Here is a 14,471-nt window from a genome sequence, read left to right on the forward strand (position 1 = left end):
AATTTGTGCTGCAATGCATTTTTAAGTGTACTTCCATTAGAATGGCGATACAATGCAATTGTACTGTAAGGGTGCTTAATTGCTCATGAATCTTGATTTTCAGTAGTGTATTTTAGTGCACTTGAAGTTTAAAAAAGTTATTCCATTTTAGTATACTATTTACACTTGAAGTGTAGTGAAATAGATGTTAAGTTGAAGTTAATACATAATTGAATACACTTAACTATACTTGGATTTGATGAAATAGTACAAAATGTAGAAAATATACTTAGTACACTTTTTTAAAGTATATTTTTAATATAATTATTTTTCACCTGAAAATAAAGCACTTAGATTAATAAAAGCTATAAAAGTATTATTAGTTCATGCTCATGCTGACAAATAGTTTGTTCATTGTGTTACCTACATATCAAATATATAAATGGTTGTTTATACAGTGAAGAACCTGAACTTACAAGTCAAGACTAATAGTATCTATTAGTAAAGGAAATATCATATTTAGGTCTGTTTAATTTTTTGTTAAAATACATTTTATATTTATTGAGTGAGCAGTTTATTATAAAGATGTTACTCAGTTACATAAAAATGCATTATGCTCAGTTTTCTCACATTTATTTTCTGCTCACTTTTATACCACCAGTATGAACACTAGTGGGCCTGTGGAGTTCTTCATCCTCGATGGACTGAAGGAAAAATTCATCCTTCCCTTTGTCTTTACTGCTTACATCTCTATACTGAGTGGAAACAGCATGATCATATATCTTGTTAGAACTGACCCCAAACTCAACACCCCAATGTACTTTTTCCTTCATAATTTGTCCTTCAGTGATATGGTTTACACATCTGTAACAATGCCCAACATGCTCATTATGTTGCTGACTGGAGTCAGAACCATCTCTAAAACAGGATGCTTTCTTCAAATGTACTTTTTTCTTTCAATCAGTGTGACAGGACGTGGTTTGTTGACCGTGATGGCTTTTGATCGCTATGTAGCCATTTGCAACCCCCTGCGTTACACCACTATCATGACCAGACGGGTGTGTGTTTTGTTGATATTTGCTTCGTGGTGTTTTGGACCTTTTATTGTTCTGCCTGCATGTATCTGGGCTACTCTGTTGCCATACTGCGGGCCGAATGTAGTTAAACACTTGTTTTGTGATCACTCATCGGTAGTAGTCCTAGCCTGTACTGACACCACTAGAAATGGCGTTGTGTCTCTAACATATGCTCTCTTTGCCATCATCAGTACTTTTCTTCTTATCTTAACTTCATATATCTGTATAGGCAAAGCCGTCAGGAAAATGAGCAGCGTAGATCAGCTTAAAGCTTTTGGCACATGCGTGTCCCATCTAATAGTGGTGTGCATTTCCTACGTATCAGCTGTCTTTGTGTACGTCTCCTATCGAGTAGCCAAATTTGACCCAGATGTTCGTATAATCATCGCTGTACTTTACAGCATGCTGACACCTCTACTGAATCCCATCATTTACAGCCTGAGGAACAAAGAGCTGCAAGATGCAATAAAGAGAGCATTTGGGAAATTCACAACTGCTTCAAAAGAAACCAGGAATACAATGCCCTCCATTTCAAAGTGAAAGAAACATCAATGTTAAACATTTCAGTGACACTTCATAATAAGATCCTATATGTTGACATTAACTATGTTAGTTAATATGAAGCAACATTAATATACAAACAATATATAAAAAACTAAAATGTATAAATGTACAGGTTCATTTCAACATTTACTAATACTTATTTAAAATGACTTGTTATATGTTTATAGTTATAGTTATAGTTAATGCACAAACATGAATGAACATTTTAATTATTAATAACTAAAACACATATGTGCTGTAAAAATATGTTGCTCTTATTGTTAGTTCACATTATGACAGTTTTGTCAAAAAAATGTAAACCAGGACAACAATTCATGCATTTATGGTTTTTGTGTGGCTAAACTGTGTGCTTGATTAGAAATCTGCTGCTTTTCACTACATAATGCAGTTTTAGTTTTTAGATTAATTCATTCTCAATGTGGAAATTGTTTCTTTCATTAGAAAAATGACTCACAATGTTTCAACATGATGACGTATTTAATTAAATTTGAACATATATAAAAATATATTCTGATGTGTTTTTTATTTAAAGAGCCCATTGAATATTATTGAGAATGCATAAGTAAATATATACATCAAGAATATGATGCAGAACAAGTCAGTGGAAAAGCTACATTAAAACAGATATGAAAGTAAAAAAATGGCTTTTTATTATTATATATGTTATTTATATTCTTATACGTTTTACACATGGAAAACAGGGCAGTAACCCATGCGTAGCGGCACAGATAGCCTTCTTCAGGGTATCTGTGCCGCTACGCGTGGGTTACTGCCCTGTTATATGTTTTTAATGTTATAGCCATATTTAAATAAAGGCTTTTTATCTTTTGATATATGAAGAGTGCCTTGGATTCCCCTTTTTTTCATGGAAATTAGCTTTTCGCTTCGAAAGCCGGAATTATCTGCTACTGAGAAGCTACTTGCTCTTCTGGGAACGGTTGCTGAAGTTGGTTGACAAGCAGTACTAACACAGTGGACGCTTGCAGTATTCTACTGCTCTGCATATTTTTTGTTTTGAGTTTAGTGTGTGCGTTGCCTCTCCCTGTGCGCATCATCAGCTGAGCACCTAAAGAGTGATTTCCCTAAAAGAGTGATACGTGAGAGCTCTGTGTCTTTTTAAAGACAGCCACTTTCTCGTATATTCGTAGATCAGCGTCCTTTTCAGAATAGTTTTTCATCCGTGCGATCTTGGATGCGAGAAGTATAAGGGCTCCAGAGATGGTCACAAGCGCTGTCTTCGTGCTTGGGCATCGAGCACTCCGAGGCTGCGTTCGTGGAGAGTTTTTGTTCTCTCTGTGAGAGCATAACCCTCTTGGATTGTGGAGATGACTGTCGTTTCTACGGGAACAATGTTCGCGCCTTTGCAGTGCTGAACGCCGCCATGGTGCAGCTGCCAAGCACTCGCAGGACGCTCTTCGCATCACTATGCTGAGTAGGTCGGGGAATGCATCCTCCACCTCCCAGCCTTCTCATCCACAGCCAGTTGAGCCTCCGGTGGAGACCGCAGAGTTGTGTTCTATGATTTCTGCCGAATCCATTGGACCTCCTTCTGGTCCCGCCACTTCAGCAGCATCAGAGGGGTGCCCCCCTTTTTCCCTCCGAGGCGGACTTCGACCCGGTCTACAGCCATTCAGCCTTCACTCCTCACCTCCCTCACTGCCATGGCTCCTTTGCAGGTCCAAGCTAAGGCTTTAGAGATCTGCACGAGGGAGACCGCTACCCTCGGTCGTGCTATGTCCACCACAGTGGTCCAAGAAAGCCACCTTTGGCTGTGTCTGGCTGACACAACGGACACAGACAAGAACAATTTCCTGAATGCTCCTGTCTCACAGACCGACCTCTTCAGCGAGCCGGGGAGTCATTCAGCTCCACATCGCAACTGAGGGGATCTCCTAGGTCCTGCCCCGGTGGAAGAGAGCTGCCCTGGTCCAACAACGCCGGCTCCTCAGTCTGCCTCTCGCCGAGGGCGTCCTGCGGTGGCCACCTTCGTTCCCCCTCCTCGGACCTCATCTCGGCAGCGCAGGGGAACCGGTCGTCAGCAGCTCGCCCCGCCCGCTCAGCCGCTTCCCGTGACAATCGGGATTTTAAGTGGCCCCGAGACGGGCGACCCGGAGTTGGAGAGGATCACTCTTTAGAAGAGGGTCGGGTGGAAAAATCCTTGGTTACATTGTTGTTCCACCGGCTGTCCAGCCGGTACCCACATAACCACACATAAGAGTGCATTCCTCTTCCCTCTCCAGGTTTCCTGAGGATCAAGAGAGCTGTGAGCGGGCACACACCAGCTCACCCTCCTCCTTCTCTATCGCCAGCGGGTGTTTTCCAGAGTCTGCGCTCTCCGCTCAGGAGACCAGACGACCATCACCCTCAACGGAGTTTGCGCTCTCCGCTCAGGAGACCAGACGATCGTCATCCTCAGCGGCTCAGGTCAGTGTCACACGCACACTGTAGATGTTTGTGCTCGCAAGGCACACGCACCGGCAGTCACACCTGCCCCGCTCGGCTGCCCCACCGCGGGTACTTCGGTAGTGCTGTTAATGGTCCCTGGATGCTTGGCTTCAGTTCCCAGCCAGTCTTGTTGGGTTTTACTTACGATCCGCCTCGGTTACGAAATACAATTTACCGACACACCCCCAAATTCTAGGGCATTCGTTTCACTACAGTGAAAGCGTCTGATGCACATGTACTGGATGCAAAAGTTTATGTCCTGCTGGTGAAGGACGTATCGAGCCGGTTTCTGTTACAGAGATGATGATAGGGTTTTTCCAGCCTTTATCTCACAGTACCCAAAATACGTGGCAGATTATGACCAATTTGATTTACGCACCGGCTCTCCAAATGAGATCCTTCAGTATGATAACGCCAAAGCACGTATTTCAATGTTCAGATCGGTTTGCAGCCCTAGACCTGTAGACGTGTACTTCATTTGTCCATCTCCCCTCGCCACAGGCCGTTTCTTCACTTTGCATTTGTCGGGAGGGCATATCAATACAAAGTACCACCATTTGAGCTGGCTCTCTCTCCCCGTGTCTAGTGTTAGAGACGGCATTAAAGTCCCCAAGAGAGAGCGGTGTTCGCGTTCTGCTTATATTTACGTCGGCTTATAATAGCTCGTTCTCGGCAGACGCTGCACGAACACACTTAATGCTTTGGCATCTCGCTCGTTTTAGTCTTCAGGTCAACTGGGAAAAGAGCAAACTTTGCCCCGTGCAGAGAATCTTTTCTCGGTGTGGAAGTAGACTCGATCGATTTATCGGCGTGTTTAACAGAAGCGTGCATCCAGTCAATTCTGACTTGCCTCGGTTCATTTCGAAGGAAGAACGTGGTCCCTCTGAAACCATTTCAGGAGCTCCTGGGGCATATGGCAGCATAGACCCAGCATTTCTGAGGGCAAGATATGCCCCTGAGACAGGTCTCCTGGCATTCTGTAGCACATACAATGCCCCCAGCACGGGGTGAGCAGCCACATATGACGGGCTTGCAGTCTCAGGGGTGTGCATTGCACCCCAACTGCCCCGAGCGATGGACTGTATATCTGGGACTCGTACGCTCCGCTACAGAGATGCGAGGGAAGGATGTATTATCAACCGTCAAGACGGTTTTGTGCTCTCGTCACCTGTTGCATCTCGCCCGTCATCTCCTCCTTTGGAGTCAGGAGCATCTGAGGTCCCTTCGTGCCATTTACATTCCGGGTTCGCTTAATGAACGCTCTATTCCTCCTTGGGACCTGTCCATGGTGCTGAAAAGCCCTGCAGGGACCTCCATTCGAGCCTCTGCAGTCTGTGAGTCTGAAGTTTTTATCAATGAAAGCTCTGACTCTGCTCGCATTGGCCTCCGTTAAGAGGGTAGGGGATCTACATGCATTCTCCATTGACGATTCGTGCCTTTATTTGGTCCTGCTGTCTCGAGCGTAACACTCAGACCCAGACCAGGCTACGTGCCCAAAGTTCCCACCACTCCCTTCAGAGATTAGGTGGTGAGCTTGCAAGCGCTGCCCCTGGAGAAGGCAGACCCAACCATGGCTTTGTTGTGCCCCGTACATGCACTGCAACTCTATGTGGTTCGCACGCAAAGCCTCAGGACCTCAGACCAGCTCTTTGTCTGTTATGGTGTTCAGCAGAGAGGGAAAGCTGTCACTAAGCAGAGGATGTCCAATTGGATAGTTGATACTATCGCCCTTGCTTATAATCTGCAGGGCATTCCTTGTCCATTTAATTCGCTTGTGGTTCCTCGCTAACAGACATCTGCAGAGCTGCTGGTTGGGCAACACCTAATACGTTCATTAGATTTTACAGTGTTCGTATCGAGCCTGTCTCCTCTCGTGTTCTTTCCTCATCAGGGGGAGCACGGAGAACAGACTCGCAAGTCGGCTTGCAGCCTCCGACTGGTGCTTCACAATAAGTGTCAGTATGGAAGGCCATCAGGACAAAAATGCATAATGGTTTGGTTTGTTCTTCCTCTGCTGCCTTGGCAGCTTATGATGCGGAGCATTGGCTAGTTGTATCCTCGCGAACCTACGTGTTTGGCTTGGGCTCCACATTGTGTCCCCTAAGCGGGGTTCCTTTGTGAGTATTTTTCCGTGACGTGATAGTGACCGACTGAAAGGGAACGTCTCGGTTATGGATGTAACCCTCGTTCCCTGAAGAAGGGAACGAAGACGTCACGTCCCGTCGCCACAGGTGGTGCTCCCTGCTGTCACGGCCGGTCACATTCTTCCGGCTTTCTCAGCGAAAAGAAGCTAATTTCCATATTTGCACCTGCTGCTTATATACGCACCTGGCGGGGCGGCGCCAGCATTATGCAAATATCCCAATGCCAAGTTCTTTGGTGTTTTAGTAGTTATCGAAGCAGATTGGTCCCTCTAAGCAAGTTCCCAATTCGTCGTTCACGACGTGACGTCTCCGTTCCCTCCTTCAGGGAACGAGGGTTACATCTGTACCCGAGATGTTTGGTTAATATGACCTATATAAACTAGAAACGGCAATCTAAAAAATAGAATAAATATATAGAATTAAAAAATCATTAAAGGCCTGGTCATGGTTTAGTCGACTAAACTTTGTCTGGGAAACCAACCCTACATGAGTTTAGCGTCCCTCTCCTGATATTGGGGCTGTTGATTGTCACTACACAGCTAAATCCTCAGTGTTGAATTAACACTCCAGGGACTCATATATTCACTCAGCAGTGTTATGTAACACCAGCAGTGTTAATTTAACACTGATTCATGCTTGTGTGAAGCCCTAATTACCAATTCTAATGGTTTCAGGACTTCAGTCTTCTCAAAAGAGTTCAAGATGTGTTTAGTCCCAAAGGGGACACAGTTTTTGCCGGTGGAAGCTATTTTGTTCTGAAAATTGAGGAGCTCAAATGCAAAACTAGTGTTAGAGAAGGAAATATTATCTCTGTTAAAAAAACAAGCAATTGAAAATGTCCCATATTCAGAAACTCAAGTGGAGTTTTAAAGTCAGTATTTCATAGTACCCAAAAATTCTAGATCTCACGCATCTGAATCGTTCTCTGAGGAGGACTGGTTTGTCACAATAGACTTGAAGGCGTCTATTTTCCTATTTCCATCCTTCCACAACATCAGAAGTATCTCAGGTTCACATTTGGGGGCAGGGCTAGCGCTATCCCCTCACACTATTATGAAGTGCATGGATGTAGCCCTGGCCCCTTGAGGCTTCAGGGCATCTGAATATTAAAATATATAGACAATTGGTTGGTGCTAATACAATCTTATGAGATGGTGGTTCAACATCTAGAAACGTCTGTGGCTTCGGCTGAATGCCATACTGCCAGTATAGTGGCTTATAAAAATCAAAGGGTTTTCCCCTAGAGGCAAGCCATTTTGGATAATCAGGGCACTGTGCAGGTGCATTCATTATCTGAAAATATGGAGAAATCTCAGGTTCCTGAACAAGGGCCGGACACTAGGGACTTCCTCCCTGTTCTCAGAGATCGTCATGTTCTGGTGATAACAGACAATATGACAGTGTTCTCTTGGTACATGAATCAATTCAAATTGAGATGCAAGGTGTAGTGACTGTCAATTATTGTAAATTTGAGGTAATTGTGTCCCAAATACCCTTAATTTAAAGAATGGTTGTCCTGGCATCTAAAGTTGGGCCGCTCACATAATCTTTGCCAGGTGGATGAGGTGGTGTTGGGATGGACCCCTATTCATAAGCTGTTGCTTCTTGGGAGTTTTGTTTCACAATAGAATACAAATTATTTTCCTGATCAGTTGTTGGGCAGGTTACCTTGAACTGTGGTGTGTACTAAAGTAGTAGCTGCTGCTTTGAAATGTAATGTATTTTGTACTGCATAATTTATTGTGTTTTGAAAATGTTGTTGAGCAACTGAGTAACTACTTTCAAATTGTTTAACATCCTTGGTAAGATATGGAATGTAATGGTAGTGATGCCACCAAGCTGGGGTGCAGTCAAAGATTTTCTCTTCACCATTCTCTCGTGTTAGTTTTGATGTTGGCTTAATGTACCTCAGATTTTGTACATCATTACCCAGCCTGAGTTGCATGTTGTATCTTATTTTTGTGTACCTCAAGTTACTTTTTGGTTACCTCAAGAATTGTGATGACTGATATATTAATGTAGTTCTAAACGTAGGTTCGAGAGGAGCCCTAAACATTCAGGCCTGTAAATCATCATCATCATGGGCGTATATAAGGCAGCCTTCGGGCCTTCGCATCCAGCTGCATTTTTTTCCAGTATTTGTCCCCTCCCGTTTCCGGAATCACGTCTCCACACAACGAGCTCCAGGCTCCCACCAACCAGGGAAATATTTTTAAATACCACTGCAGCAGCAATATATTTGTTCCCGCTCTCACTACCGCCGTAGTGATGTCAGGGGCTGTGCACTCTATTTTTATGCAGTTTGGAAGCTTTTACACGACAATGGCGTGCTTGGGTTAGGAAAATTGCAAACGCTGCTTGACAACGACGACATCATGCGCTTCCGTTAATTCCGTCTAGGCATGCGCGATCGACCAAAACAACATTGGCGGCCTAAACTGTGTTGCCCTCGTTTTTGTCTTTATTAATCCCTTTTCCACCAAATCTTACAATTATCGGAGCTTTAAAATCTTTAAAAGCTTTAAAAAGGGTTAATTGAGTGAAACCTACCTTATCGTCAGTAAAAATCAAACTGCTTGTTTTTTCTCTGTATCGTTTGTTTTTCACAGCTCTGTAGAAGAATGCGCTTACACGCTCCCGCGTGGTTCTTCCATTTAAGGCAACACCGCATGCCACTGGCCCTGCAAACATGATAGAACGGCATTCATAGTTGACGCGCTCCCTGTTGCACTATTCTTTGAACAGACAGGGGGCGACTTCAAAAAACCAACACAAAGCAAAGGATAGAAAAAATCATTCGTTGGAACAACCCTATTGTTGTAACATCAAACTTGACACATAAATATAAGAACACGAATGAAACAACAACAGCTTTGTCGTGATCTCTACCGCAGTAGGGATCTCAGTTCGCATTTATCCTATTATTATCATTACTTTTTTTCTCTTACAGAAGCGATTTCAACGACACTCGTACTACCGCAGTAAGCCAGCCCACCTAATTTTCATCAACAGGCCCACCTAATAATAATATAATGTTTATTTGTTAAATACATTGCCTCGTCCCCAGCTAACAGAAAAAAATTCTAAGAACGTTCCTTGAAAGTTCCCAACGTTCCCAAAAATGTTCTGCCAACATAAAACGTGTCCAGTTTTCTTGACATTCTAAGAACGTTTCTGGGTTGTCTGAACGTTAGATGAACGTTACATTTTACCATTTTCAAACGTTATGAAAATGTCATGTTTTAAAGCTCCCATTCTTTCTGTGGTTTTGAAGCTTTGATTGTGTTAACAGTGCACAATATAACGTGTTTGTGTTTCACGTGCAAAAATGCAGTATTTTTCACACTTATCTGTTTTTCACTTATCTGTATAGAACTGTTTTCACTGTCCTAAAAACAGGCTGATGTCTTCCTTGTTCTATGAAGTCCCTTCTTCAGAAATACGTAATGACTTCTGATTGTGTAGCTTGTTTAGTGTGTTGTGATTCGATAGCAGCTTAGCTTGCCGTTAGCTTAGCTGGCGACTGACATATTCCTGTGGGCGGAGTTTAGTCAAAAAACTATTCTAGTGATGTCATTAAAGCAGGAAGTAGAGGGCTGTAGTCCAAACCGGCCGTTCACTGTAAGCTTTGAAAGGTGAATTCTGTTAATAAGACTGTAAGTAGGATTTACCCCATCTAGTGGTGAAATTGTATTTTGCATTCAAAGGAACAGTGCTCTCTAGTGCCTCACCTTTCCAAATGTGTGTTGCCACGATGGTAGCCATTATGTAATCACTGATCTCCTTGTCCGTTGCAGCTAGTTCACGTGTTCTGAATGAAAACGCAACGTGGAAACGCCTTGGTAGGCTAGTGCTTTTGTCCCTCTCTGCTATTATAGTTTATCAGTATGGCGGAACGACATGGAAGCCTTCTTACCCATTCAATGTAAGTAAAGAGAAGAAATTCTAAGCTTACAAAGAAAAGTCAGATCATTGGCAGAGGTCATTTGACACCAACAATGACATATTTATGAATAAAGACATTGACTTTGATTAATAAAACACTTAAAACCCTACTATATATATAAAACATATCGCCTGGCAGTGAACTTTGAGCTTTATCATTTTACAGGTATTATTTATGCTAGTATAGCAACATTACACACTAACTAGGGTTAAAAAAAAATGGGATCAGAAAGAACGTGACCTTTAATGTTCACACAATGCTTAAAGCGGAAGTCCACCCTAAAACAACATTATGCTCCAACACTATATTTCATCACATATATGTAGTTGATTGTGCTGCCATCAACTGTACTAACTGCATATAAAAAATTAAAGCTTTTAACTGCTACAGTAACGGAAGAAAAATGCACGACTACATAATTCTGAACGTTCTAAATGGGGGCGGGTCTTGAGGTGAGATGATTGACAGTAGATGAAACCATTCATTGATTGACAGCTGCACAGGATGAGCTAACGTTAGCTTGCTTTGCTCGTGTTCATAATAATAAACACATGATAATAACTTTTTACGTAGTATGTTTACCGTAGTTACACAAAACAAGCAAAAACTAAGCCAAATTATGTTTTAGATATTTTAACCCAGGGGTCTCAAACTCAAATTGGCGTGGGGCCATTTCTGAGATTGACATTTAATCGGAGGGCCGCAGAGCTATTTTAAGGTTAAAAAAGTACAATATTTCTGTAAATTGACTGATAAAATTCTATTATTTAATGTATAATAAAAGCAGTGTTTTTTTTAAATATACATTATTTTATGTAAGTAAATAATTTCTTAACCTTCTCTTTATAAAAAATTACCATCAGTAAGTGTTTGTGTTTTGATTTATTTTGGATTGTTTACAGTCATAGTATTGACTTTATTATGTTCCATCTTTGTTATTTCACAGTTTTAATGAATTTGCTATTATATGTGGAAAAATATGAATAAGTGAAAGTGATCCTAAAACTTCTGAATGGGTAGTCAATGTTAAGCAAGTTAAACAGAATAAAATATATAATACTGCTAGGTGTAATTGCATAGCAAGCTACATAATAATATATTATACTTCATTAATATATAGCAGTATACATACTTTTATCCTCTGTATGATTCTCCTCTTCTTTCCTCTTTTAATCTGGGCACTTTGATGGCAATTTTTCTTATCTGTAGTTTATGTGTTGCATTTCATCTACGGCTCTGCCTCATATTATGCGGTGTCTCCATTAGAAGCTGTGGCCCCACCGCAGCTCTTCTCTGAGTAACAGCTGATATTCACCCGGAAGTAACAAATCTTCTCTGGACAAACACTACAAAGTCCTGAACAGATTAACTGATCGGATGGTGAAAATGATATGATTGACGCGAGGTTCAGATGAGGAATTAAAGTCCGATCACTCATTCCGTTATCCTCGCAATCACGGAGCGCGTGGTTCATGGCTGCGTAGCAACGGGTGACGCGACTTACGCCACGGAACGCAACTTCTGCTCCCGAGCACTTTAGAAAGTAAGAAACGCCTTGACTCATTTTAACGCGCGTTGTTAGACGCGACATGTGAACGAACCCTTAAACGTTTAAATAAAAAATTGAATAAATATGAAACAAAGTGAATAAAAATCTTTCTGCGGGCCAGATTATGTTATATTGTTGAAAGGTGCCACGGGCCGTAGAGAGGGGGAGGGCGGGCCGCAAATGGCCCGCGGGCCGGGAGTTTGAGACCACTGTTTTAACCATTTTACATCACCTGAGTCCGCGGTAAAACTGGGCTGAAAACAGTACTCGAAATCTTCCTGACGGAAGTGCTGGCTGCATATTCAAATTTTCGAGTAATCCGTTAGTGATGTGTCAGCTGAGGGTCACGTTGATGTAAACAATAAAAACTCCCGATGGACTGAATTTGTCGTCCTTACATCCACATACTGCACAGGTTCTAGTAATCTTTTATCAAGGGTTTTTGTGATTTCCCCTTCAGAAAAAATCCTGTTTTTCGTCCTCACATCCAGCTTTTAAATTAATTTTACTTCATTGTTTCAGCAATAAATTCTTCCACTTCTCTAACGAAAATGTAACTTTTTTTTCTACCGCAGTAGTGATCTCGGCCTCTATCCTCACACCCAGTTTTCAATTTAATTTACTTTATTGTTTCAGCAATGATTTTGGCCATTTCTCTCACGATATTTTGTCAGAGAAAATTTCATTTTTCTACCACAGTATAGATCTCTGCTTCCATCCTCACACACAGTTTTCAAATTAATTTTACTTCATTGCCGCAGCAATGATTTTGGCTGCTTCTCCCACGATAATTGTCAGAGAAAAATTATTTTCTCTACCACAGCAGTTATCCTTGTTTTTGTATCACACCCAGCTTTTAAATTAATTTTACTTCATTTCCGCAGCAATGATTTTGGCCGCTTCACTATAATTTGTTATAGAACATTTAATTTTTATCTACCGCAGCATCCGGCCTTCGTCCTCACGCCCAGTTTTCAAATAAATTTTATTTTAAGAAGTGTCAGGGGTGAGCGGGAGCTTTCCGCTGTCATTGACAGTCTTTGTATTCATTAATAAACTTCTGGCACCATTCTTGGACACTTTTTCTGCCATTTTTTAGCAAATTTTACTTTTGAGAACTGATCACAGATCAAAGATTAATTGTTGACAAGTCAGCAAACGAGACATCGGCCCGCCTTACGCTCGCAAACCAGGGCACAGTCAATCTGTGTGTGTCTCCGTGTACCTGTCGATATGCATCCTGAAAACGTGATTTGCTCTTGCGTTTGTAATAATTTTTATATGAGAGTACTTCTATGTTGCTGATAGCACACTTACATCTCAGAAACGTCTATTTTATGTCTACATTTTCATCTGCAAGATGTAATTCTTGATTGTTTGCACATCTGCAATATATGACTCACGCATTGTTACGGAGAGAAAACACAGAGAGATCCCAGTGCAGATGAACAGGATTTTATTAATATAATAGACACTTAAACTCAGTCTCAAAAGCACGTTCGGGCGCAAAGGCCACACCAGTGTTGGCAACGTTACTTTAAAAAAGTAATTAGTTGTAGTTACTAGTTACTTCTCAAAAATAGTAACTGAATTAGTAACTGCGTTACATCATTATAAAAGTAACTAATTACCAGGCAAAGTAACTATTGGGTTACTTAAAAAAAGTTCAAATATTTCAAATAACTTGGATGCCCCCAATATGACATTTGTTGAATGAATTAGACACTAAAGAGAAACCACTAATTTTGTCCCTTAAGAAAATTAACCATGGTTTTACTACAGTTAAAACAAAAAAAAGGGTTACTGCAGTAAAACCATAGTTACCACAAAATAACCACGGCCTTGACAACAAACCATAATTCACCATGGTTACTGTAGTAAAACCATGGTCTTACTGCAATCAATACGCCAAAAACCCATGGTTACTGCACTTTTACAACAAAAACCCCTCGTTAATTTTCCCAAGGGGTGGCAGCATGTGATGATGTGGGGTGCTTTATTAGATCAGAATTACATGAAGAGGCTCTTTCTTACTCTGCATAAGTTGCACATTACATAAACATTCTTGCGTTTCACCTCAACGAGGGAAAAGTAGTGCATACTTTGTGTTTGCGACTGCTACCTGTGAGTTGGTTGTACTTGTCATCGCTCTGTCATTGCGGGTGTGGGACTCACGGACTGCAGCGCGAGGACCGGGTCTTAGTGTCTAGCAGCATCAACCGCTGCTCGTTGAGAAGAGAGAGTGATACATGCTCTCGCGTCAGTCTCCAACCACGCCAGAAAAGATCGCTAGATTTGTCCTAGTCGCTTATTGTAAATAAAGCCACTAAAGAGGTTTAGAAAGTTGCTAAACCTAGTGACAAAGTCACCAAGTTGGCAACACTTCACTGAACTTCTCGGACTGTGCCTGTGTTTGCGCATGAACTCTGCCTGCCTCTGGTTGCTAACGATGGAAAGTAAGCCAATCATCATCGGTTATGTGGTTGCCCCACCCCCTCTAATACACACACACCAATCATCATCAGTTATGTGTTTCTCAGCGCCCAACACACTAGAGAAAAACATTGCCTGTCTGGATGAGAGAACCTACTCTGATGAAAATTGCTTTAGTGAGATTAATTATAGTAACGCACAGCATTTATTGTCAATAACGGTAACGGCGTTATAACGCGGGAAACAGTAATTTATTTGATACTCGTTACTGAAAAAAATAACGCTGTTAGTAACGCCGTTTATTTATAACGCCGTTAGTACCATCACTGGGCCAC

The 14,471-nt window shown here is 41.8% G+C and overlaps 1 protein-coding gene across 1 annotated transcript; it reads left to right on the top strand.

Moving 5' to 3' along the window:
* Window positions 1–641: 641 nt before the first annotated feature.
* LOC129423267 (olfactory receptor 6C75-like) lies at window positions 642–11,455 on the top strand. Its single transcript, XM_073871687.1, has 5 exons — window positions 642–1,591; window positions 2,987–3,171; window positions 3,452–3,760; window positions 3,963–4,133; window positions 11,364–11,455. Exons 1-5 carry the CDS (start codon window positions 642–644, stop codon window positions 11,453–11,455), a joined length of 1,707 nt encoding a protein of 568 aa, XP_073727788.1.
* The last annotated feature ends 3,016 nt before the right edge of the window (window positions 11,456–14,471 follow it).

The sequence above is a fragment of the Misgurnus anguillicaudatus genome, chromosome 9, assembly GCF_027580225.2.
Source record: "Misgurnus anguillicaudatus chromosome 9, ASM2758022v2, whole genome shotgun sequence".
Classification (NCBI taxonomy): domain Eukaryota; kingdom Metazoa; phylum Chordata; class Actinopteri; order Cypriniformes; family Cobitidae; genus Misgurnus; species Misgurnus anguillicaudatus.